Source organism: Cryptomeria japonica, chromosome 10 (assembly GCF_030272615.1).
Source record: "Cryptomeria japonica chromosome 10, Sugi_1.0, whole genome shotgun sequence".
Lineage (NCBI taxonomy): Eukaryota > Viridiplantae > Streptophyta > Pinopsida > Cupressales > Cupressaceae > Cryptomeria > Cryptomeria japonica.
This window is the reverse complement of record NC_081414.1, coordinates 26,539,494-26,565,003: the sequence shown is the minus strand read 5'-3', so window position 1 is coordinate 26,565,003 and position 25,510 is coordinate 26,539,494. Positions and strand designations below refer to the sequence as shown.

Below are 25,510 nucleotides of genomic sequence, written 5' to 3'. Positions count from 1 at the left end.
AGGTGGGAGCACATCTGTCCTCCTCCTCTAAGCTGGTCGTATAGCCTCCTCTGTACCACCCACTGCAGCTAGCACCTCCCCCACTCTCCCCTCTCCACCTGCTCCAATAGCCAATCCACCTCTCCCCCTATCTATCCTCCCCTGTCTCACCGCTCTATCTACCCCTCTATCCCCTCTCCTCCCTCTATCTCCCCGCCTACCTCTAGCTCCTCTCCCTCGTCCTCCTCCTCCATCCTCCCCATCATCTTCGTCGTCTCCCCCATCTCACTCCTCCTCATCTGAATCAAAGGCTAGCCTCATCTCCTCGGGATCAAATATCCTAGCCACCGCCCGCGTAGCAAACAATCGAGCAAACTCATCTGTCATGCCCGCATCCTGAATCTCAGGGGCATAATCCCATATCTACCCAGCCAACCCCACAAACTCCTCCACCGCCACTGCACTATCAATGGTCGGCCCCCAATCTGCTACATCCTGCTGCCACCGTGCATATAGGCATGCTCCCTGAGAAATACCCTGCTGGCGCCCAAACTGCCTCAAAACTCGGGTAACCACAAACCTCTCTATAACGAACGGGGTCCTCCCGATCAGGTACCTAGTCATAAATACAAAGGGCATCTCCATCCCATCCTCGGCCCACACCTCACATCCTGTATACGGTCACCAGGTGACCGTATCTATATCATCCAGTACTCTCCTCCAATGCTCTAGTTTGCCCAGCTTATGCTGGACAACTAGACCCCTGTATCCATAGGCATATGCACATCCTACGGGCCTGTCCCTGTCTGTTAGTGGCCTCGCTGCTGAAATGTGCTCCCAGCACCATACCTATAATAATGTCACGCCAGCTGACAAACTGTCATAATCGAGGTATACTACCTCATGCAGACCCCGATATAAATGGGCCAGCATAGCTGACCCCCATGCAAACCTCCGGCCCTGAGTGACCATCTCCTCCAAAACCAGCTCCCATCCCATAGAAAATCCCTTTGACCTGCGATCAGGACAAAGGAATCCACCAATGAACCCTGCTAGTACGGATGGCAGTGGTGCATAATCTAGGTCGAAAAACTCCTGCCATGGGATCTCATAGCTGCAGACGGTATCATCCTGAAAAATACGGCGCAGTGCCTCTGTGCCACCCTCCTTCGACTGCTCATATGGTAGTAGTGTCCCTACTACAGGGATGCGCAAAATCCGGTAACAATCCTCTGGTGTGACTTTCATCTCTCCAGTGGCAAAATGGAAGGTGTTTGTATCATTGTGCCACCTCTCCGCAAGTGTTGTCAATAGCCCCCAGTTCACAGTGAACCGAGGCATATCCAAGAGAGAAGTCAATCCACATCTCTCAATAATGTCAAGGTCGGCCTGCGACAACTGCGGTATCAATGTCCACGGTCTGGGAAATCTCTCCCGCGACTGAACCATGCCCAATCGCTCCTGTCAACAAGCAAAACAAATCCAATATCAGTTCCACATCAAAACAAAGATATCAAAATCAAACTCACATCAACAACATGAAACAATTTGCTCATCTACATCAAAGTTCAAAATCCTATCATTTCATATCAACTTGTAAAACAACTCAAGTTCTCAAAAACCATATCAAAACTTGTAACACAACTCAAGTCTCCACAATCACATAAACTTGCAAAACAACTCAAGTTTCCCACCAATATCAGCTTGTAACACAACTCAAGTTTTCAACCCATATCAGCTTGTAACACAACTCAGGCTTCACACATTGAACTTAAAATAGAACACGCAAATAAATCATATTTTGATCAACACAACACATTGATATCTATACATAACTTGGAAAATCGCAAATCAAAACAAGTTATATCAACACTCATATCGGACAAAAGCATAAAATCATGACAGACAGACCAAAACAAATTTTCAAATCAGCTCATCTCGCAAAAATTTTCCAGATGCACTAAAACAGATACCCAATGCGCTAAAAAACCCCCACGCGCTAGGTTGTCTTTCCTACGTGCTATTCTTTCTACCCTATGCGCTAGGTTAACCCTACGCGCTAAATCTTTTTCCCCATGTGCCACCTAACCTACCCTATGCGCTAGACTGACTCTACGCGCTAATCTACACCTCCTAGGCGCTACCCGTTTGACCCTATGCGCTAGGTTTATGATGACAAGTGTCAACATAGGGTTGGGTTGAGAGAAGGGGTTGGAGACATTAAATGCCTGAGAAGACCTCATGGTTATCTAGAGGGTAAAGGTCAAGTCTAAGTTAAGATTACCCACTGGATTAAGAGTTAATCCAAGGATAAACCTTTGTGCAAATGATTAAGAGATAATCATGGTCAAAGCATTAAAGGCCTGATGAGACCCTTGGGTTGGATGAAGGTTGAGTCAAAACAAATGTTTTAACCATGTAGGAGGGTTTGAGTTAACCAATCACCATCAACTATCGAATCTGGGGCATCACACATCAAATCAAAATTGGGGCACGGCTGGCAAATCATAAGAGCGACACAAAAATTGCATTTGATCATAAATCATGATAAGGCATCATTTTCTTTGAAATAACATGTGCACACACGTCACTTCAAAGAGGGGCAAAATGTAGACGTATAAAAATGACCATATTCCTAAATGAATATTTTATGTTCATTTCTCTATTTTGATTAAATCCAATTTAATTAAATTAGCCACATTCCTCTATTTAATTAAGTAAATTACTCAATTAAATTCACTATACCCATTTAATGAATAAATCATTTTATTCAATTAAATCCCCCCTATCCACTTTTAATTAAATTCAAATTTAATTAAATAGTTATCCTAAATTGAATAAATCTAATTTATTTAATTTCCCCAAATTGCAACCAAATTGAATGAAATTCTTTATTTCAATTAAATCCTATTATCCCTCCATCCACTTGCAAAATCCCAAACCCCTTTCTAATCCCTTCTAGAATCTTTTAATCGCTTCTAATTAACCTAACCCCTTCTCTAAACTTTGTCACATCCCTAAGCAAAGGGAAGTCACTTCTCAAACCCTCAAAGTCTTTGATAACCATTAAAGGCTTTCAACCTTCAACCACTTAATTCCTCAAAGTCTTTGATAACCACTAAAGGCTTTCAACTTTCAACCACTTAATCCCCCAAAGTCTACAATAACCATTAATGGTTAACTCAAAACCTCCTACATGGTTAAAACATTTGTTTTGACTCAACCTTCATCCAACCCAAGGGTCTCATCAGGCCTTTAATGCTTTAACCATGATTATCTCTTAATCATTTGCACAAAGGTTTATCCTTGGATTAACTCTTAATCCAATGGGTAATCTTAATTTAGACTTGACCCTTACCCTCTAGATAACCATGAGGTCTTCTCAGGCATTTAATGTCTTCAACCCCTTCTCTCAACCCAACCCTATGTTGACACTTGTCACCATTTCATTGGTGCCAATTCCAAACATGGATCCCCAACTTTCAAACTCAACCCTTGATTAAACCATTCAATCTTGACCATCCATTGCCCTATTCTTGCTATAAATAGAGCTCTCATTCCTCCATAACAATCATCCTTCAAATTTGTAGTATCACACTTATACTCAAATACATTCAAGCTTTCTTATATCATATATGCTCATCATTTTAGCCTCTCTTTTAAATCAAGAATTAGTCTAAATATGCATGTTTAGAATATTTTCTTTATCATTTAGCTCAATTATAGACTAAATATATCATGTTAGGATAGTACTCATACTAACCTTGTCATCTTATCATCTAGTTTATTGCATTTCTAGAATCATGCATAGCTTATAACACATCTCATACTAAAATCTATCAGAGCATCCCTCGTTCTTGCATTTGCCATCCCTAAACCATTTTGCTCAGTGATCTGAGAGCAAAAACATTGGTTTGAGGGACATTGTGAGATAGAGAACCATGGGACCCACCTTGGGAAGCTGAGTAATACTTTGTTACTCCATAGCTTGCATCAAGAAGTCCTGTGTGTGTGTGTGGACTAGTATTTAGCAATATTTTCACATATTGAGTTTTATCAGCATTTTATCAGGCCACTTTTCCCGCATACAAAAATATCTCAACAAAAATCTCAATGATCAATGGCATTTTTGTTTCTCAACCAGATGATATAGCTTTTGAAATACAATAAAGAACTTTGTTAATTGCATTTGAAGTTTCATAGCAAGGTATTTTGACTGACTACAAAAGTTGTCTTGTTGTAATTTTAACAAAAATTTTAAGGTTTCCAATGTAATGGGCCATTGTAATTTTCAATACTCATATGAATGCATTTATGCGTTCATCAGAATGGGGCAGAAGGAAACCAAAAACAGAGTAAAGTAAAGCAAAACTGAAACAATACAGTGGTGCGTGGATATTTCTTTTATGTTACTTGTAATAGTTACACCAAGACAAAAAAAAAAAACACAGTACCGATTAATGAGTTGCACATATAAGAATCGAGTACGAAGAGTATGAAGATTACTTCAAATATCAAAATATAATCAAAATAAGTACTAAACCCATGAAATTGTGTGTAATTAACTGTAATCAGTATCTACCCATGCAACCCATCCATCTTGATTATCATTCCACTTAAGCATCTTATCTCCTAGCTCAAAAACATCAAATGGATCTATTAACTATTCAGGAGTCGGTATAGGAAGAGGGAAAAGTTTGAGTTTGTTAATAGTATCATCATCATTGCCCATACTAGGAATGGTGGAAACGGGAGTGGCAGCAATAGGAGTAGGGGTTCTTGACTACTTGGCCATTCTACATTTGAACTGATCAATAACCTTTCTGAGGTTCTGCTTTATCTTGTTGCTCTCTTCCAAAAGCTTTCTCACGACACTTTTAATGTCCTCTCTTTCTTGCATCCCTCTATTCATTATAAAATTTTGATTGAATTATTATGTCACTATTCTATGAGAACCAACAAGAGAAAATACATCGTTAAAAAACTTAATACAGGAGAAAAAGGCGGCCAATGCCAAAGTAAAACAAAACATTGTTGAAGAATGCAAAAATGACTAATTCACTTCTCACAACAACCACCAAAGTAAAACGTAATCAATCGGAAAGTTGTAGGGTAGAAACAATTCAGAGGAAAATGGGGGCCGGACAACAAAAGAGAAGAAAATTACATAAATGAATTTGATTTAATAAATTATAAATTTGCTTAACATTACAAGAACGGGAAAATTAGAGATGACCCTTACATTCAATAAATTACAAACTCGATTAATATTACAGAAAGAAACCTCTTCTAGGCGGTCAAAACAGTGCACCTCAACGAGGTCTAATGCACCTGTTGTAGGCGGTCTAAATAACACACCTCAAGCAGCTCTATTGCATTCAACAAATGCACTTCACAGACAGTTAAACTCAACCAACAGGAAATGAAACTATAATAAATGTAAGGTGCATAATTATCAATGATTGACCTCTTCTTAAAACAATATTGAGGCAACTATGGTATCACAGAGATACTTAAAAAGTACATGTAAGAAATTAAGTCTATAGGTTATAACGTAATGAAAACAAGGTGTTTGTTTTATAATGGGCACTTACTTTACCGTATTGTGTATCTTAGAATCTTAACTGTTGGTTGTGTTTTGTTGATTGTTGATTATGTAAATACTGATATATTCATTGCAACAACAGACTTTTCAGTTAACATACAAACTACTATGGTATCTCACAGATACTAAAAGAAATACACGTAACCAGTATATATATAAAGGGTTGTTATGATAATATTAAGAACATCTAAAGCAACGAAATAAACTCCTAACTAAGGTGCATATTTACAGAAATCAGGTCTAGAGGTTAAAAAGGACTAATTCACTACTCACGACAACCACCAAAGTAAAACGTAATCAATCGAAAAGTTGCAGGGTACAAACAATTTAGAAGAAAATGAGGACCGGAAAACAAAAGAGAAGAAAATTATAGAAATGAATTTGATTTAATAACTTATAAATTTGCTTAACATTACAAGAACAGGTTAATTAGAGATGACCCTTACATTAAGTAAATTACAAACTCGGTTAATATTACAGAAAGAAACCTCTTCTAGGCGATCAAAACAGTGCACCTCAATGAGGTCTAATACACCTGTTGTAGGCGGTATAAATAACACACCTCAAGCAGCTCTATTGCATTCAACAAATGCACTTCACAGACAGTTAAACTCAACCAACGGGAAATGAAACCATAATAAACAAACAAAATCAACTCCTAACTAAGGTGCATATTTACAGAAATCAGGTCTAGAGGTTATAGCCTAATAAAAACAAGGTGATTTTGTAAATAGTGTGACATTGATTGCAAAAACAGACTTTACAGTTAACTTACAAAACATATAAGTTTGAAAACTTACCTAGGAATGTCTCTTGCCACTTCCACTTCATCTCCCACCGAATTTCAAAAACCTTGTTAATGGGGGTTAAAATATTGCACCTCGACCACCACGAAACCCTAATAAACAAAGGGAAACAAACAAAAAATGAAGCGACCTATTAGATTCTGAAAATTACAAACTGTAAAAGCACTTACAGAGGAAAAACTATTTAGGGTTAAGGAGTTAAAAAAGTTCACCTCCAACCGCACTAATGTATTTGTGAGATTTTGCCAAGATCTAGAGGTAATGGAAAGCACAAATAAGAGAGAACAAAATAGATGATAGGAATAAACAGTATTCTATCAAGATGCAAAATATGATCAACTGAATCATTACAAGATGTTCAATGAATGCCCATACAAACAATGTAGATGAGCTTGTTTATATAGGCAAGGCTATATGGATATGTGAGCACACAAACATGACATGTGGTTCAATAAGAAACAAGGGTAGGTAGGAAATAGGTGTGGGTAGGTAGGAGAAACAATATAATATTCCACATGAGGTGGAATGTAACAACAAGATAAGATCAACACCATAAAAGGTGGAAATTCTCCTACACACACTATCCCAATGTGGCACAAACACCCAAGTGTCTCATACCCAAACTACTGTGAAATGCATTGTCCTAAGTAAACTTAAGTAAAGTGTAATAATATCCAAGATGAATAATTATTTACACCAACACCCCCCCTTGAGTGCAACTTAGGGGAATGCACTAAAGTCTACAATGCAACTAAGCAATGCAAGATGGGTCCCAACTACTAGGCCATGTTAGGTACCCATGTAGAAATGCAAATGCAATCTCCCATAAACAAAGAAAGAGAGAAAAACCCAATGGGAAAAACCTCCCCCCCAAAAGAGAGATGATGAAAGCACACAATGCTCTCAATGATGAATGAGAAGAACAAAACCTCATGTGAGGAAAAAGTCCCCCCCATAAGAGAGAAGAAGAGACCATGAAGCCCCCCCTCAATGTCGAATCTCCTGCAAAGATGGTCCAATGATGTTGACCAAAATATCTCCCTATCAGGAAGAAAGAGAGCCAATGTTGCACCAATAATGTCAAAGTGTGACAAAACTAGGTACCAATGTCGATGACGATGAATCACTCGCTGCAACAAAATGAAGATTAGGCATGGAGACAACCTGCTTTGAGCATCATCTGGATACTCATAAATAGAAAAAATACCGGTACAATCAAAGTCTCATGGGAGCCATGCACAAATGTGTACAATCGAAGCCTCAACTGGAGCCATGCACCAAGTCTCACAAGATATTCATAATCTACGTGTACAAGAGGATTACATCAAATACTCAACAATGACAAGATAAAAGGAGGTGTGGCACTTTATGATAGTGCGAGTACAACATTGCTCATGCAAGAGCATACAACATGATAGTGCAAATTTGGAAACATGAAAATGATGCCACCAAGAAGCTCTGTAGAATAATGCAGAAAAAGACACCTCCGATTGGGATGTGGCCAAGAGATATAAAGGAGCAAATCAACCTCCCCCGTTGACTGTTGGTTGGAAGCACTGCAAGACAGGTATGAAGTGACAAGAAAAAAATGTGTTCCTAATTTTGCTTATTAAATGATATTTTTGTTTTTAAAAGATTTTAAAAATCTAAAAAAAAACTTTATTAAAAAATAAAGAAAAACATAAAAAAAGGCAATGTTTTTTTTAAAATGAAAAAGTTGATTTTTTTTAATTATTAAAAAAACATTAAAAAAATTAAAGAAAACTTCTAAAAAAAACCAAGGCCCCTACGAGGTCCGCAAGGCAATCTGCGTAGCAAGGCCTACGGATGGTCGCAAGTGGCCTGCGAGCCAATAAAGGACACACACCCCCCCCCCCCCCAAAAAAAAAAAAAAAAATCGATTTCTTAAAAAATAAAACCAAAAACCAAAAAATGCCCCCCCCTCAATTAAAATGAAAAAAAAAAATTCAAACCTGTACCTGCAAGTCCGTACGACGGGCCAAGAGGAAATTTTTTCAACTCGGGGTAACGGAGCCCGATTTTGATGAATTGACAGTCAATCTTGGGATTTTTGGGCCTTCTAAGCGCAATGGCGATAACGGATTTGGCCAAAAATGCTCCAAAATTGCATATCAATGCCGGGACAAGTCATTACCCTCCACCTTCAAACGGCTCTAGATTTGGCCTCGGATGTTGGATTTGGACGAAACAAAAGGCGATTCTCAATTGATCAAACCTCCTCAATCCAATGGTGACCTTAGATTTGACCCAACAAGCTCCAATAATAACCTGCAATAGAAAGCTCCAAAATGAAAAATCCAAAATTTCTCTCAATTGGTAAACCAATGGCACTCTAATGGCTCTGATGCCATGTGAGATTTTGCCAAGATCTAGAGGCAATGGATAGCACAAATAAGAGAGAACAAAATATATGATAGGAATAAACTATATTCTATCAAGATGCAAAATATGATCAACTGAATCATTACAAGATGTTCAATGAATGCTTGTACAAACAATGTAGATGAGTCTGCTTATATAGGCAAGGCTATATGGATATGTGAGCACACAAACATGACATGTGGCTCAATAAGAAACAAGGGTAGGTAGGAAATAGGTGTGGGTAGGTAGGAGAAACAATATAATATTCCACATGAGGTGAAATGTAACAAGATAAGATCAACACCATAAAAGGTGGAAATTCTCCTACACACTATCCCAATGTGGCACAAACACCCAAGTGTCTCATACCCAAACTATTATGAAATGCATTATCCTAAGTAAACTTAAGTAAAGTGTAATAATATCCAAGATGAATAATTATTTACACCAACAGTGTTCACCAAAAGCACTCCTAGGCGAAGAACAAAACCCTAATCAACCGGAAATCTGCAGAGAAAAAACAATTCACGAGAAAATTAGGACCGAGAAACAAAATCAACTCCTAACTAAGGTGCATATTTACAGAAATTAGGTCTAGAGGTTATAGCCTAATAAAAACAAGGTGATTTTGTAAATAGTGTGACATTGATTGCAAAAACAGACTTTATAGTTAATTTACAAAACATATAAGTTTGAAAACTTACCTGGGAATGTCTCTTGCCACTTCCACTTCGTCTCCCACCGACTTTCACAAACCTTGTTAATGGGGGTTAAAATATTGCACCTCAACCACCACGAAACCCTAATAAACAAAGAAAAACAAACAAAAAATGAAGCGACCTGTTAGATTCCGAAAATTACAAACTATAAAAGCACTTACAAAGGAAAAACTATTTAGGGTTAAGGAGTTAAAAAAGTTCACCTCCAATCGTGCTAATGTATTCACCAAAAGCACTCTCGGTGAAGAACGAAACCCTAATCAACTGGAAACCTGCAGAGCAAAAACAATTCATGGTAAAATTAGGACCAGGAAACAAAAGAGAAGAAAATTCCAAATTAGGATTAACCAGTAAAAAAAACTCACCTGCAACCGTTGTAATGCATTCACCAAATGCACTCGCAGTCGAAGAATGCAACCTTAATCAAGCGAACAAACCTGGGGTCTAATGCATTCACTAAATGTAGTCGCAGCCGAAGAACAGAAGCTTAATGAACCCAAGAAACCAAGCAAAGTAAACCGAAAACTTGCAGAGCAAAAACAATTCATGGAAAACAGAAGAAAATGACAGATTAATGTTAAGTAGTTTTTATTTAAACCGTAATGAAATGAAAACTTACAAACCCAAAACAATTCACGAGAAAATGTGGACCAAAAAATAAAACAAAAAAAAAACGACAGATTAGGGTTAACCAGTTTTCATTACCCATCACTTACCATTCGTAAACCCTAATCAACCGCAAACTTGCAGAGCAACAAAAATTCACGGGAAAATGAGGGCCAGAAAACAAACACAAGAAAATGACAGATTAGGGTTAACCGACTTTCATTTCGTATCCATCACCGTTTGTAAACCCTAAGCAACCAAAAACTTGCAAAGCAAAAGCAATTCACGGAAAAATGAGGACCGGAAAAAAAACACAAGGAAATGACAAATTAGGGTTAACCGATTTCCATTGCCATTCATTTACCGTTCGCCACATCTCCAGGATTCGTGCAATACACAGCACAATCTAAGGCAAAATCGAATTGCCCACGTGCCATTGCTGCGAACACATCACGCTCGCCGAGAAAAATCTGTTGGCCACCGAAAATCAATGCTCGTTGCAATGTCTTACACTTCGGCGGGCAAAATCCCCCACTAAAAGCCTATCGGCTTAAAAATAAAATAAAATAAATAAATTCAGGCCTGATTATCCTCATTGAATTAAAATGGTAATTTTCCAATTCGATGGAACCAAAAAAATGCCTATCAATATTGACTTTTGTGGCAAGCTTTAGCAAGCAAATCTAAAGCTGCAAGCTCAAGCAAATCTAAAGTTGCAAGCTCAAATGGCTTCTCAATCATTTTGTTCCTATGGTTCAGATTGTTGTATATCACATGCAAACATCTCTTCTCTTTCAGAGGTGTATGCTTGCCTGTCCCCTAACAAGAAATTATCTTATTTTATTTCTATAAAAAATTCTTCAATGTTGCTAGAGTAACCTTTGTGATTAATGGCTTAACAGTGATTTATCTAAAACATTAATCTTGTTTTTAGCTTATTCGGATTTATTTTAATAGATTTTTATGGAGAGGTTGGAGAGGTTTCATAGAATTTCTCAAGTAGAGCAAATGTTAAGTGTGTGGAGAAGCTAGCAAAGCCTGTAACTAATTATGCCATGAGTAAAATTGTAGAATAAGACTCAGTAATCATTCATTTGGCCATAGAATATTATCGCCTCTATTATCGCCTCTAGGGCTTCTGAAATGATTATGTTTTCTAAATAGGCAATTAGTTGTGTCACGGTTTTGTTTTATAGAATACAAGTGGGTTATTTTTAAATCTTTAAAGTTACTGGGCATTTGGTATTTTCATTTATTGTAATGGATATTAGACTCATATTTTAATAAATTATTAACCAATTGGTTAGTTTTTATTTCTTCTTCAAATATGTATATCTTATCTCCTAGAAAAAATTAATTTGAACGGATACTTTTGGTGCAAGTGCTAGTATGACGCTACTGTGTAAAATAGTCATTAAAATCACATTAAAAAGAAAGAAAGAAAGAATTTTAATGTCCACGAGGCCAAGAATAGCCTATGGGACAACCTCTCCAATCTGAACCAACTTCTAAAGAGCAGATCTATAATATTCCCCTTAATTTTTTTTTTGTCTTTAGCAATAAGAATTACAAAGCAAACACCATAACTCGTTAAGGTTAGAGAAATAACCCAAACAACCGAAAGGGAACCCTTCCACCTTTTGTTCACCGAGAGCCCAATCTGGGAGGGTGAGAGCATACGGTGTTCCGGGGATCGTTAGCACCAAAAACCAAACTGAAATTACAATGCACGGGTGGCAAACCAACCCCTTCTGCTTATCCAGCAGGATAGAAACTAAACTTTTTGGTGGTAAACCAGCCAAGGGAAACAACAAGAAACTAAAACTCAATCACTTTACCACGTATTTCAGTGGGAGGACATTACATAAAGTTATCACTCTACCGCATATTTCAGTGGGAGGACACTATATAAAACTTATCACTCGACCATTTACTCAATGGGAGGACACTATATAAAACTTATCACTCGACCATTTACTCAGTGGGAGGACTGAGTTACAAATATCAGAAAATAAGCGGCAAGCCTGCCTCTTCCATTTGTTCAGCGGGTATGCTTACCATTCAAAATTGGTTGATAGTACTACTATTCAACCTTACAAAATATAGGAAAGATAGAATAGAAGAGAATGTTGATCACAAAAGGTATTATCACCAAACCAACTCAACACCTACTTCCTAAAATCTAATATAAATAACAACTAGCTGGAAATGCATAGCCAACGGCACTAAATCACACTAAAATGCTCATATCTCACTCAAAACTCCTTCAAATCACCCCAAATCACACCCAAACCAACATTATGCATTAGGCGACCAAGTAAAAACTGAGAGATAACATCAACATAAGCTCCAACTAACATCACATATCCCAATGCACACCCCAGACATTACATAAAGTTATCACTCTATCGCATATTTCAGTGGGAGGACAATATATAAAACTTATCACTCGACCACTTATTCAGTGGGAGGACTGAGTTACAAATACCAGAAAATAGGCGGCAAGCCTGCCTCTTCCATTTGTTTAGCGGGTATGCTTACAGTTCATAATTGGTTGATAGTACTACTATTCAACCTTACAAAATATAGGAAAGATAGAATAGAAGAGAATGTTGATCACAGAAGATATTATCACCAAACCAGCTCAACACCAACTTCCTAAAATCTGATATAAATAAGAGCAAGCTGGAAATGCATAACCAGCAACACTAAATCACACTAAAATGTTCATATCTCACTCAAAACTCCTTCAAATCACACACAAACCAACATTATGCATTAGGTGACCAAGTACAAACAGAGAGATAACATCAACATGAGCTCCAACTAACATCACGCATCCCAATGCACACCCCAGAATGTACGTCCAGGCAGAAAGGTACGATTTGCAATTAAAAATTGAATACTCAAAACCAAGGGCTAAAAACTTACAAATCTTTTCGTCAACAGCATAGGAAGGTACAAAGCCGATACCCAGAATGATAGGTCGCATAGGCAAGGAGGTAGGATTGAAACTTCGCTTCAGCCACACAGAAACCAGCAACACTGAAAATTACAACAACCCAACTTTCTCAAATCCTCACACGCAATTCACAAGAACACCACGAAATCCACACAATAGAGCCTCAACTAGGACTGATGTCTCACACTCGAAACTGCAATTGAAAAGTCTAGGAGGTTTTCACCTTCGAAGAAGTCTGGAATCAATCCGATGGCATAACATTAAATTTTCTCTGGATAACCAAATGAGGAGCCAAACACATGTATATATAGATTTTCAAGTCTAAAATTCAAATTCAACTCCCATCAAATCCACCTCTCCAATTTGCATTTCATTTCCAATGGTCCCAAGTATGGCGTCCCCCTCTAAGTCAAACCCACGCCTAGCAAAGGAGACCACGATTTTTGTTATAAAATATACTTTGTTGCATAAAATAAAGTCTCTTTAATCATTTTGGCGTCCCCCTTCATGGCACAAATAATTCGCCTAGTAGACTTAGGATAACTCATATTATACACAATTCCCAATATCATTAATCAATAATAAAAATAATTAAATATTAAACCTTACGAAGGAAATAATATTTAATTGAATAGTTTATAACTCCAATACTGATTATCAACAAAATCAAGGATGAAGCTGAGCAATGAAAACCACTAAACTGCACTGGATCAGGACCATATCCAAGACTGCCAAATAGAAATGTCCAAACTGCCACTTACTAAAAATAGTAAGTCATGAAATACTACTCTGAAAATCATGATCTTCGCACCTCGAGAAAGAGCTTGGAAATCTCAGTAAAACTACACCATCTCGACAGTCAAACCCTAACTTACTAAAAATAGTAAGTTCACATTTCACCAAAGAGTCAACCGTATGTTATGCCACACTGGAGTCCATGGAAAACCTAGTAGGAAACCACAAGCAAGATTGAAGAATTCCCTCCTGACTAACCCTGACAAGCTCGAGCAGAACTCCACAGAAGATGGATACCCTAATTCTCCTTTCCACAGCCTACGAGTCTCCGGAATAGGCCAATAGACCACTGAATGCATCATTACTAAGAAGGGGACATTACAAGATCTCTGCCTATGCAAGTCGATGATGAGTGCACCCATCTTCTCTATATGTTCCTTGCTAAATAAATTATACCATGTGTTATCAGCTAAAATATTGACAAACTTATCCCTGTTGTCTTTAAGTGTTTCACACTCCAAAATAAAATGTTTTTCAGTTTCCACACCCCCTCCAACCGGTGTTGCAAAACAGGGAAACTCTTTCTTCCCAAGTCTCTTTTCGCTTTTTCCACCGCCCGGTCTCACATCGAAGTTGGTGAGAGTTGGTTCTAAGCTAAGCAATGAGGATTTTAGCTCTCCAAGATATATTAGCCCCTATATAGACTTTTTGGAGATGATCATAAGTTGGGTTGATATAGTATTGTTTCTTTCTACCTAACCCAATACCCCAAATTTTTTTGTAGAACTTATCCATAACGAAGACCTTTATCTCCTTGTTGTTTGTAAGACCGGCACTCAAATAGATGTTCCATTTTTTCAACCATTTGATGTTTTGTTGCATCCATGTCTTCTTCCTTTTGCACAATACATCATTGAAAACAACTTTAGGCCATCTATCTCCTCCTAATTTCTCGGTTCTTTTTAAATAGCTAATGAGACGCACCATAGCAATTGCTTCAATAGGGCAACTCCCACTTCACTTAACATGATATCATACGGAACTGTACTTATAATTTTGAACTTCCTTGTGATTAAACATTTTTGAATTCTCTCTATTTGCTTCCATTGAGAGACAAAGGTACTGCTGGCCCAAATTTTACATCCATAAAGAACAACCGACAACACCAAAAGCCCAAAACAAGTTTGGATGGTGCTCCAGTCCCATAGCTCTAACTCCTGCACTTATTTTGAAAAGCATACAATGTTTTCCAACCTCCTAAGTTTTTTTTAATCTCCTGCAACCTTACCAACTAAGATTTTTGTTAAAATCAATCCCAAGGTATTTGTAATCTGTAACTTCTTCAAAAATGTTGCTTCACAGTAAAATTTATGATGCTTTTGTTACCTTTTATTTGAAAAAACCATGACTTTCGTCTTGCCAATGTTAACTTGCATTCCCACCGTATTACAAAAGTGCTCAAGGGCAAATAAATGCTCTTGCAAACCAAGGGCAGATTTGGCAATCAAAATGAGGTCATCCGCATAAAGAAGCAGCCTTATCACAAATTCACCCAGTTGAATACCTTCGCCATTATAAAACATCAGAACTATTTTCTTTCAATATGATCTCAGTTTGTGAGATTGCATATTTGCCTTACTGTAGACTAATCTTAACAGTTGTGCGTGCCCTCAACTACGTAGTCTAACCTCATCTTAAAAATTACATCTTCTGAATGCGACTGCTCTTTACAGGCCCTTAGGGCTCCATTATATATTATTTTACACCACTAATATCCATGTTTCCTTCTTTACAATGTACACTCCCTTGTCAAGCATCCAATTCATGCTGGACAATCTCGCCATAAGCATTCCATATAATGGTTCATCGTTTTCAATTATTATTAATCCAGCAACAAATAAATTTAAAAAAAAAAATCCCCGTTGAGTTGAAGCCCTAGACAGAAGAAATCATAGAGCCAAACATCGTGCCTGTGTATATTCCCGTCTGACTTATGCAAATCTTCTTATCACAATTCAGATGAAGTAATGGTTTTTCACGCCATCAAAACCCACGTCCAAACACCAGGGCTGCAAAATAACTTGGATTAGATAAATTATTTTAATAGGACATCATAAACAGAACCCATGGCGTAAACTACACAATCGGTGCCAGCAACTTGTGCAAACTCAAACAGGCTATTCCAGAAACTGTATAAGGATGCGGTTCCGGTTAAGGGATTCAGGCACAAATGGAACAAGAAGTTCTTTGAGAAAGAATTTCTGTTACCGAATAAAATTTAAACTTTTTGAGATGGACTGAAAATTTCTCTCACCAATTTCCGAAGATTTTTACGTTAAATTTCAAATCCTCCGGTAAACATAGAGATAATTTTCAAGAAAAGAAAAATTATTGTTTCATGACCAAAATTCTTTAAAAAATAGAGCTAAATTTAAAGATTAGTTGCCGTTACAAACAATTATGAGGACACCGAGAGAGCTTATAATTTTAACTTACCCAATACGTCAAAATTCATGGAACCATCTTAACTGTTCGAAAAGATTATAAAACCACCAACAGAATTTAAAAACTACGCCATACTACGGAATTCATGGGGCCACCTGCTTTAAATGCTCCTAAAAAATTCGAGTGCAATTTTCTAAGCCACGACAATGGCACCACAGCCTAAAAACACATTTTCAAAATAATAGCCATGGACTTCGATTACAGCACCAGAATATTTTAAGAGTATTTTGTAGAGCCAGCGGTCCCGTGTCTTTTTTTTGTGTTTATTATAAATTTGAAAATTTTTAATTAAAAACCGTATAAAAAACTATTTATTATTAAAAAGAATTAAAGAGAAAAACAAATTGAGAGAAATGACAAACAAAAAAAAGAAAACATATAGAGCCACGTGGCATATATTTCATCATGCAGTGCTTATAGATTCAGCACCCCCCAATATTTCAAAATGCAATTTCGAACCCTAAAAGGTAGTAGCAGCTCACACCATAATTGGGAAAGATCTTAGAAAATCATTTTCGCTTATTTAAAACTTGCATGAGACCACATGTGCTACTCAAATTTACACAACTAATCTAAATGAGCAGCCACGTGGGACCACAGAAGTAGTTCTACAACTGCCCGAGAACTAAGTTGAGAATATATTCATGTTTGACAAAGAATAGTTTTCAAGTGATTTAAGTCAAAAATACCAATGAAAGCTGCAGGTAAATTGGCATTAACATAATTTCGCTATTAAAAAAGAATTGCATGCACGTACTTAGAAACATGTAATGCAATGTGCATAAAAAAAACATCAATCAAATGAATGAATTCCATGCAATTGACGCTGTAATGCTTATTCCACAAAAGCTAACCAACCAATAAAACATGCCACATACAATCTTCATAACTGGCAAGAAGCCGACATACACACATACGCACAGCAAATAGAATCACTTAAGGATCAATGTTGTGTTATAAGTCCCCACTACTAAATTCAAACCCTCTACAGAGGTGGTGTAGGGACCAACTGTCGAGGTAAACTAAATAAGTCCTTGCCCGCAAAAGGTGATGTCCATTCGTGAACACCAATGGACGATGTAGCATTTCCAGACTCGTTTATAGATTTTTCTTGCAGTCCATTTCCAGAATTACTATCCCTCACCTTAGAACCTAACCATATATCATAAGAGCCACTATTATCACTTGATGGACTGGAAGCCACCGATAAATGTTGCAGATTCCCTTGGGAACTTACGTTATCTCCTAACTTTTCCATGGATGGGAGGCCATGTGAAAACCTATTTGATCTGACATCAGGTTGGCTACTAGGTGATGCTTGAACACTCCAATCAATATTTGTGTAGTCACAATTTACCATAGACCCCATGCTCCAATCTACAGATGATCCTGACAGCCCCGAGCTCCATCCTGAGAATAGCCCAAGAGAAGATGGCGTGGGACAATTTGTAGTTATTGGATTCAATAAACTTGAAGATGGCAAAGGAATCTCTGAAGAGTCATATCCAATCTGTCCTGAACCCCAGCCTGAGGCAATGGAATCTTCTGGACTTGGCAGGAATGGCTGAAAATGACCCTGCACATCTGTAACTGTCATGCCTTTAGCAGAACTTACCACTGGAACTTTCCCTACAGTAACCCCTTTCAAGTGTTCCAAACCCGTAGATCCATTAGCATATTGAAAATTCAATGCTACAGATGAATCAATATAATTTCCATTCCAACCAGAAGATAATATTGAGGATGCAGGAGAAGAGGAAACACCCACACTGGCAACAGGAAGCTGTGTTGTGTAAGATGACTGGGGACGCTGCATCACAACTACGGGCTCTCTTGGACCAATCTGGAGAGATTTGGAATCGAAACTGACTGTGCGGTGCCTGATTTCTGCTGGCAAAGTTTTTGAGGATGTTCCGACCTGAGGATTGACGGTCACAGAATATGGGACAGATGAAGTTGACATTGAAGATGACCATGAAACAGGACTTGTCAGTTTCTTATCTGCTTGTGATTGTGGTCCTTGCCAGTCACCTTTTGTTGGCACTCTTCCCAAAGGCTGAATATTCTTTACAGTTCCCTCTGAAGCTGCAACTCTTAAGGGAGTTGTTTGAGGTCTGCCTTTCGCATAATTATAATCTTTCTCTTCTCGCTTCTGAGAATGGGAACCAGGCACTGAATTGTGGCTTTTACTCTGACCGTTTCTTTGAGATGGAGCCTGTGGAGGAACGGATGGCTGTCTATTTGAATTCCCATGAGTATCCTTTGTGACCTTTGTGCCTAATGATGAAATTTTATCTTCGTCCTTTAGAAGACAGGCATCTTTAAGACGATTTCGTAACAATTCTGCTGCTTTTTGTAAATCACCTTCACAACCAACTACTGTTCTTTCTACCTCGGCTCTTGGACATTTAAATCTTATTTCCATGCCTGCAATATGGGCAAGTTCTTCAGATATATCTATCTTAAGATTGCCAGGTGTACTTTCTTTAATTTCACCTTCTCCTCCTTCAAGAAGCCAATTCACTGAGTCCTCGACTCGGCCTTCGTTCAAAATTAGAGCCATTGTGGCCCGCTCTGATGAAAATCCCATAGCTACAAGCTGCTGAGAAAGTGCTTCCAATTTCCTAGACATGAGATAGCCTGTGCATCGATCTCTTAGTTCCTGTGCACGCTTCTCTTTCTGACGCTGATGCTTCTTTTCATTCTTTTGACGAATTTTGTCCCTTTTATCATTTCCACCTATCAAACCTGGTGGATTCTCTAATCTGCCTGTCCCATTCTTGTCCTTTTGATCTTCTGATTCCCCAGAGCAACTACCGTTGTTGGAAATAGAATCAGAATCTGTATTAGTGCCAAAAGAACCAGAATTCTCGTCACCGTCATCTATGTTTTTAAACCGCACATTATGTGATGAACCCCCAGAATAGACTGTTACTGAGTCTAGCATATGAAATGTGCCTGACACAGGATTGTATGCACTAGCAGCAGTACCACCATTTGTTGATGCCTGCTTAGGGGACACCTTCTGATCCCTGCCTGCAGACTTCTCCTTAGACTTTGATCTAGTTGATGGTGACATAGCTCCAGTACCCACTTCAATGCAATTGCCACTCTCCACCAAAACCTTGTGGTTTGAAAAACAAAGAAAACACAGAATTGCTTTTAGTTGTTTGGTTTCAACTTAAATCCTAAAACAACAAACCCAAATAAAGATCATACAAGATACAAATTTAGAATTTCAAACTAGAGTAGAGCAACATGCTGCTCATTGCACTCCATACAAAGCTTGCATGCAACATAACATAATTTTTGCCTAAGCCGAAATGCACACTAATCTTGCTCTAGCTTGAAGATAGACAAAATAGGTATGCAAAAACTATATGAGAGTTAAAAAATTAAATAGCAATGCGGTTTCATTTTTTTACTGTTAAACTGGACAAAAACATGGATGCTATTAATTGCAACCTTCTACAATATCTTGTGAGTAGATAAATATCTAAGAACATTTTTTACATCTAATTTGTGTATTTTGTGACACAGCAAATTTACACTTTGCCAGTGTGGGCTTTCTGATAACATGGATTCTCCCGTCCAAATTTTCCCTCTAAAAGTTCTGCTAGCTCAATGTTTTCAAAGGAAATACACGTCCATTGTCATCCACTCATGTAGAATATCATGCAACTAGACCCACATTCTAATTATTGAGGGGTGATTAATGCCATTCTCAATGACCTGGCTGAAAACATTGCTTAGTGTTTGTATCCCCTCTCATAGAATGTTTGGTAGGTCAATCACAATAAGAGTCCCAAATAAAGCTTACAAAAATGTATCCATATAAATGCAAACTGTGCATTTATTATTGACATGGCAATTTATCTTGAAACTATTATATCACATTTCCATGTATATGAAGAGGAGAAAACAATGTGAGCATGGTGTACACAGCCAGCATAAATGGATATTTAATTCAACATCTTAGGCAAGTGCACGCAAACGACCAACAAATCTTGAGACAATGTAAGTATACAGCTCATATAGGCCTATTTTTATCGAGAGAGATTTCAAAAGATTATTTCAATATTGCAGGCAAATCTATCACTTTGATCAGATGTTCTCAGAAAGTGAAATTATCTTCCATATGAGAAAAGGAATGAGTCGACATACTTTTCTAAGTATTGTTCAAGAATGACATGATAATATAGAATTAATCAGATATATCAGTCAACTTCTAATTTTATCATCCACCTGGATGGGAAAATTTCAACAGTAATCTGAATCCAAAGAAATGCTCTTTATACAAGGAGACCATACATTAAACAAGAGTACATAATTTTGCACACAGGAGGAACTAAAATTCAAAAATCCAGCTTCTGACAAATGCAAAAGCTAAAAAGCTTAAACTATTGTTGATGACAGTAGTCAACAGCAGCAATAAAGGATCAGTAGCAGCATTCAAAACACTTGCAAACACCATAACCATGTAGAAGAGCTTCTCTCTAAAATTAATAAAACAAAAGATAAACCCGTTGTAGTCCACAGAAAAGCTGCCAACCAAGGTGAATACCCATTCCACTCATCTCCTGACTGTATATTTATAGCCAAGAGATACAAATCTGGGTACACAAAAAATAAAATTGAATGGCAAGCACACATAAAATTCAACTGAATGGCAAGCACAAAGCCAATGTTATTGCTATCAGAAAAAGACAAGCTACGGTTCATTAGATTTAGGCACATCCTAAAACAAAAAAGCTCAACCTTCCAATCCACTTAAATAAATGTTACAAATATGGTATAGATGTTTTTATAAATTATTAAATAAAACAAAAAGAAAGAAACAGACGGTATATGATCATTATCTTTGGCCTCATATAATAATGAATGATGGTTCAACCTTATAAACCACTACAATATATATGGTACAAATATGAAACATATCAACAGACAATGTAAAGCATTCCCTTGGCAGCTGCCAAAATAGGCATCCATACAACTTCTCTACTGGATGTGTTGGTTACAACAAAGGAAAAAGATAGACAAGAGACAAGGAGAAGGTTTGAACAGAAAATGCACAATATCAAATATAAATGCTGCCAATAGTTAAAACTGTGTTTATTACCCTCTTTAATATGTCACAAGGATATCATTAAACCGCTATCTAGAGAAAATCATTAAAAAAGTATGACAGCAATGACAACTGGTTAGAAGGAATTATAATTCTCTTAGTCTTGTCCAAACATGGCATAAATTTGTTTTGAAGACATGCATAAAAGTTTTCAGGTAAGTAAAAGCATTCTCTTAGTTCAAAGGACAATAAAAAGAAAGGAACTAAACAATTCATCAATGTGGGGTAACAGTCCAAAACTTAGAAGCAGCAAGAGCAAACAGATTTATCAAGCTTAATAGCAAACTCCTCAAAAAAATGCAAGAATATAAACAAGCACCTAAAAACAAAATGGACAAAAGGCCATACATAACGATAAAACCAAAACCTATCATGCCAAAAAAAGAACTGCAAAGAGAGTAGCCAAGCTAAAACAATCCAAGAATGCATCACATCAAGGAGTAAATATAATTTCTTTGACCTTGCAGGAAATATAATTTTTACTTTTGCAACAATCACCTGGAACATCCTCACAATCTCCACTTTAATTGCTTCAAAACATTGATTACATATTCCATTAATTTTGCCCTTCTTGTTCTTGACAGAATACACTCGTAATCTTCATTACCTTCTATTAACCATCACCAGCCACATAATTGTACACCCACAAGAAAAATAGGCTTCCCCATTGGTTAAGCAACAACTTCCTGAGACAACTCCTGCAGACCAGAATCCAGGCCAGTTGGTATTCTGGTATGACCTTCAAGAGGCAGATTGTTGAAGTTGTAGCCATTTATAACAATTTTTATCCAGCCAACCACTTAAATGCACTTTTTGCCACCAATTTTCTAAGGTTAAAACCTAAAGTCCTCTTAACCTTCACAGCAGCACCTCTTAACATCCAGACTTTGTCACACAAAAGTTTACAAACATCAGGAGCAATGCCATATAGGAGTGGCAGTGAAATGCCAGGGTAACCCTTTAAGAAGTAGTCATGCCCAACTGCCATCACATGTGACATTTTTGAACATCAAATTCTAACAAATCTCCTTAAGGTCAATATGTCCGGGAATCACCATCAAGAAACAAATAATATATGTCATCAATTCCGGCACACAATACAAACTGTACAACCCCCAAGACAAGTTTCGGGTGACCATTGACACTCAAATTAAATCTGTTACCTTCTGTCATCTGCTAACTTCATCTCAAACCATGGCATAAGATGCGAATTTAAAACCACGGATGTGTGAAATGTGACTTCCCACGATGACCTTAGAGAGTTAATTAAAATTTGACAGCTGCATCTGAAATATTCTTCAACAGTGAAAAGTATTGATCTCACCACAAATTATACCATCTTGAAACTGAAAGAATATCAGACAATTAGCTTGTGAAGGAATTCAGTTTGAATAAGTCCTTCAGAATACTGTGTTATACAGCTCAATCATTTTTCCATATTAAAATTTATCATATCGCTGTACAAGGAATTAGACCTGTCTTGAAAGAAATTCCTTCCAGCACAAACTTTCTTAACTCAATTTAGTGAATCGATCACAACACCTAGAGATCACTGCCTTGAAATCTTTCAATATCTTAGTAAAATCCATTGCCTTTGAGATCTTTGTTAAGACCAGTAAAGAAGGGTTAGTAGAATTGTGGCCCTAAAGATCGGTGAAAACTGAAAAGGATCCTTAAAAATTTAAAAGTAATAGCCTTTTAAGATCTTTGTGAAAGAAAAAGTCAAGATGTAATTTTGAGATCTTTGAGAAGAACTGTTCGAAGAGGTGTAAGACTTACAGGTCAGCCTGTTAGCCTCAATTTAACTTACAAACCCATGATCCTAAAACATTATAAACGAGAACCTACATCATACCTGACTTTCCAAAAGGTTATACTAATTTATAAGGTAATAAACTTTAAAATATAATACTTCTCTACACAGCTAACAAAACGCGCAATGGATTAAAAAGGGAGGTCGGAAGAGTTGACCAAGACATTAAAATAACACCACTTCAATAAGATGAATTGATAGGTTTCCAGTAAAAGCATCTGATCTTGACAATATTTTATGTATATCGATGAACTGAAACCCTTGCCAGATAACAACTTTCATTCGCTAGTAGGCCAATTTTGTTTTGAGTTGTTGAGCTCACAGATATCTCAAAACTTTCCAACTTCTAGATTTCACAGGCTTATTTTAAGTGCTCCCGTCACTGCAACTATTACTGAATATCAATACACTAAACAATATCCATGGGGCAGTTTGCATCTCTGTCTTTAATAATAAACTACACCAATAACTCAAACGAAGACTGAAAGCAAGACAAATCTACCCGAAAGTAGCCATTCACAAATTGAAAGTTCCAAAAACTGTTAAGCGAAGCATATATCCCTGAGCTCTGGACATCTGCCACATAAACGTACAATGGGATGACTCCGATTCTCCAATTGAAATCCTGTTACCTCGCAATCGTAACTTATTAGGAAGCCAACCATCATCCATGCCTTTTCTCACTGTCTCTTCAATTGTAATTTACCTCTGATACCTTCTTCTCACCATCTCTTAAGTTCCACTTTACCACAGCATCCATTTAAAGTAAGGCTTACTCTTCTCGGAAGAGAAGCAATATAGAAATGTTCACATATCCTCAAACATCAAACAAACCATAATAGAGCTCCACCAGAAAAAGAAAACAATGAAAAATAGCAGATATGAGTTAGCTATATAAAGTGGAATATCAATTATTTTTCACCCAAAGGAAGAAGAGTATAGATTGAATCCACAGCCCTAATAACTTAATTTCCATGGTCAATGATCAAATCTCGGCTGCCGGGCAAAAAATACTCCCAATTCGATTGTAATAATTTCTTACAAAAGCTTCGTAATGCATTTGGCAACCATAAACTTCATTCTGGAGCATTCAGCTCTGTATCATTTCTAATCTAACATCCAATAATTGCCCGTGATCCCAGATTGTAAAAGGATTCACAACAATATTAGGGTTTCCTACAAGAAATGGGGCAAAAATAAAACTGGGGTTTCCAACACAAGAAAATTTAGAAAGAAAATCGAAAATCAAAGCCAACAGAAGCTCACAATCCATAGCGGGGCTTCGAATGGCAAAATTTTGATTATTAACCCAATCGCCAGCGAAGCCTCCTAAATTTCTTCGACAAAACCCTGACCTTCTAAACCCCGGTTTTTAATCTAAGAATTTGTCTGGCATCCATGTCAAAAGCCTGCTTAACAAACGGCAGCAATTAAAAGCAAATGCTTACAAACCCTACGGCCGCATAAACTAACTCAGATCCCTAAAAAACCCCCTCAGCAACACGAGAATTCGAGCATAGTCCTAAACATGTCACAAAAGAACAAACCAAAGAAATGCCTGCAAACCCTCGGAGCGGTCGCAGGATCGAAACCCCGCGAGCACAATGCTAAGGCCAAAAACAAGAAGAATTTTTAAGGGTAAAATTTGATAGGCATAAATACCTTGTGGCATGCGAAATGCACTGGCCTTTGAAAAATCCCCTTCGTGGGGTTTTAGCGATTCTGTAGAGTAAGGGAGAGAGAAAATGAATAAATTTATTTTCGCCTTCGCCTCTGCGAAATCTGGAGGAAGATGCAGTCCCTATCGATGGAAATCCTAATGCGGTCTTCTCTACTGAATTTGTCCAATTGAAATAGCATGTTGAGTCCGCCCCTAATTATAAAGAAATCTCCTCTTGGAGTCCGCCCAAAAACAATATGAGGGTATTAAATGTGAACAGAGAAAAGGGTAATGGAAAATCGAGCCCCACAATGTAAGCCCCCTTTGATGGGTGGCCTTTTATCACCCTCTCGCATTGGATTTTTCTTCATTTTGCATTTGGGAGGAGATAGGCTCTACACGTAACATTGACTTCACAAGTCTCTAAGTTATTTTGGTGGAAAAAATTATGAAATTAGAAATTATTTAATATAGGTATTTTAAATATATTTTAATGTCTTTATTTTTGGTGAAATATAATTTCATTATAAATTAATTAATATAAAAAATTTAAATATATTTTAGCTTTTCCAGTTATTTGAAGAAAAGATGTGTAGAGACGTCTATTTTAATT

General features: G+C 37.3%; 1 protein-coding gene across 1 annotated transcript; it reads right to left on the bottom strand.

Moving 5' to 3' along the window:
- Positions 1–17,109: 17,109 nt before the first annotated feature.
- Positions 17,110–25,191, bottom strand: LOC131044282 (uncharacterized). The gene is made up of 2 exons (XM_057977574.2): positions 24,900–25,191; positions 17,110–19,423 (listed from the first exon to the last, which is right to left on the bottom strand). Exon 2 carries the CDS (start codon positions 19,376–19,378, stop codon positions 17,285–17,287), a length of 2,094 nt encoding a protein of 697 aa, XP_057833557.2. The 5' UTR covers positions 19,379–19,423; positions 24,900–25,191; the 3' UTR covers positions 17,110–17,284.
- Between the last annotated feature and the right edge of the window lie 319 nt (positions 25,192–25,510).

Bases quoted from the DNA above. Each gene is read 5' to 3' on its own strand.
- LOC131044282 (XM_057977574.2), bottom strand. From the start codon at position 19,378: ATGTCACCATCAACTAGATCAAAGTCTAAGGAGAAGTCTGCAGGCAGG.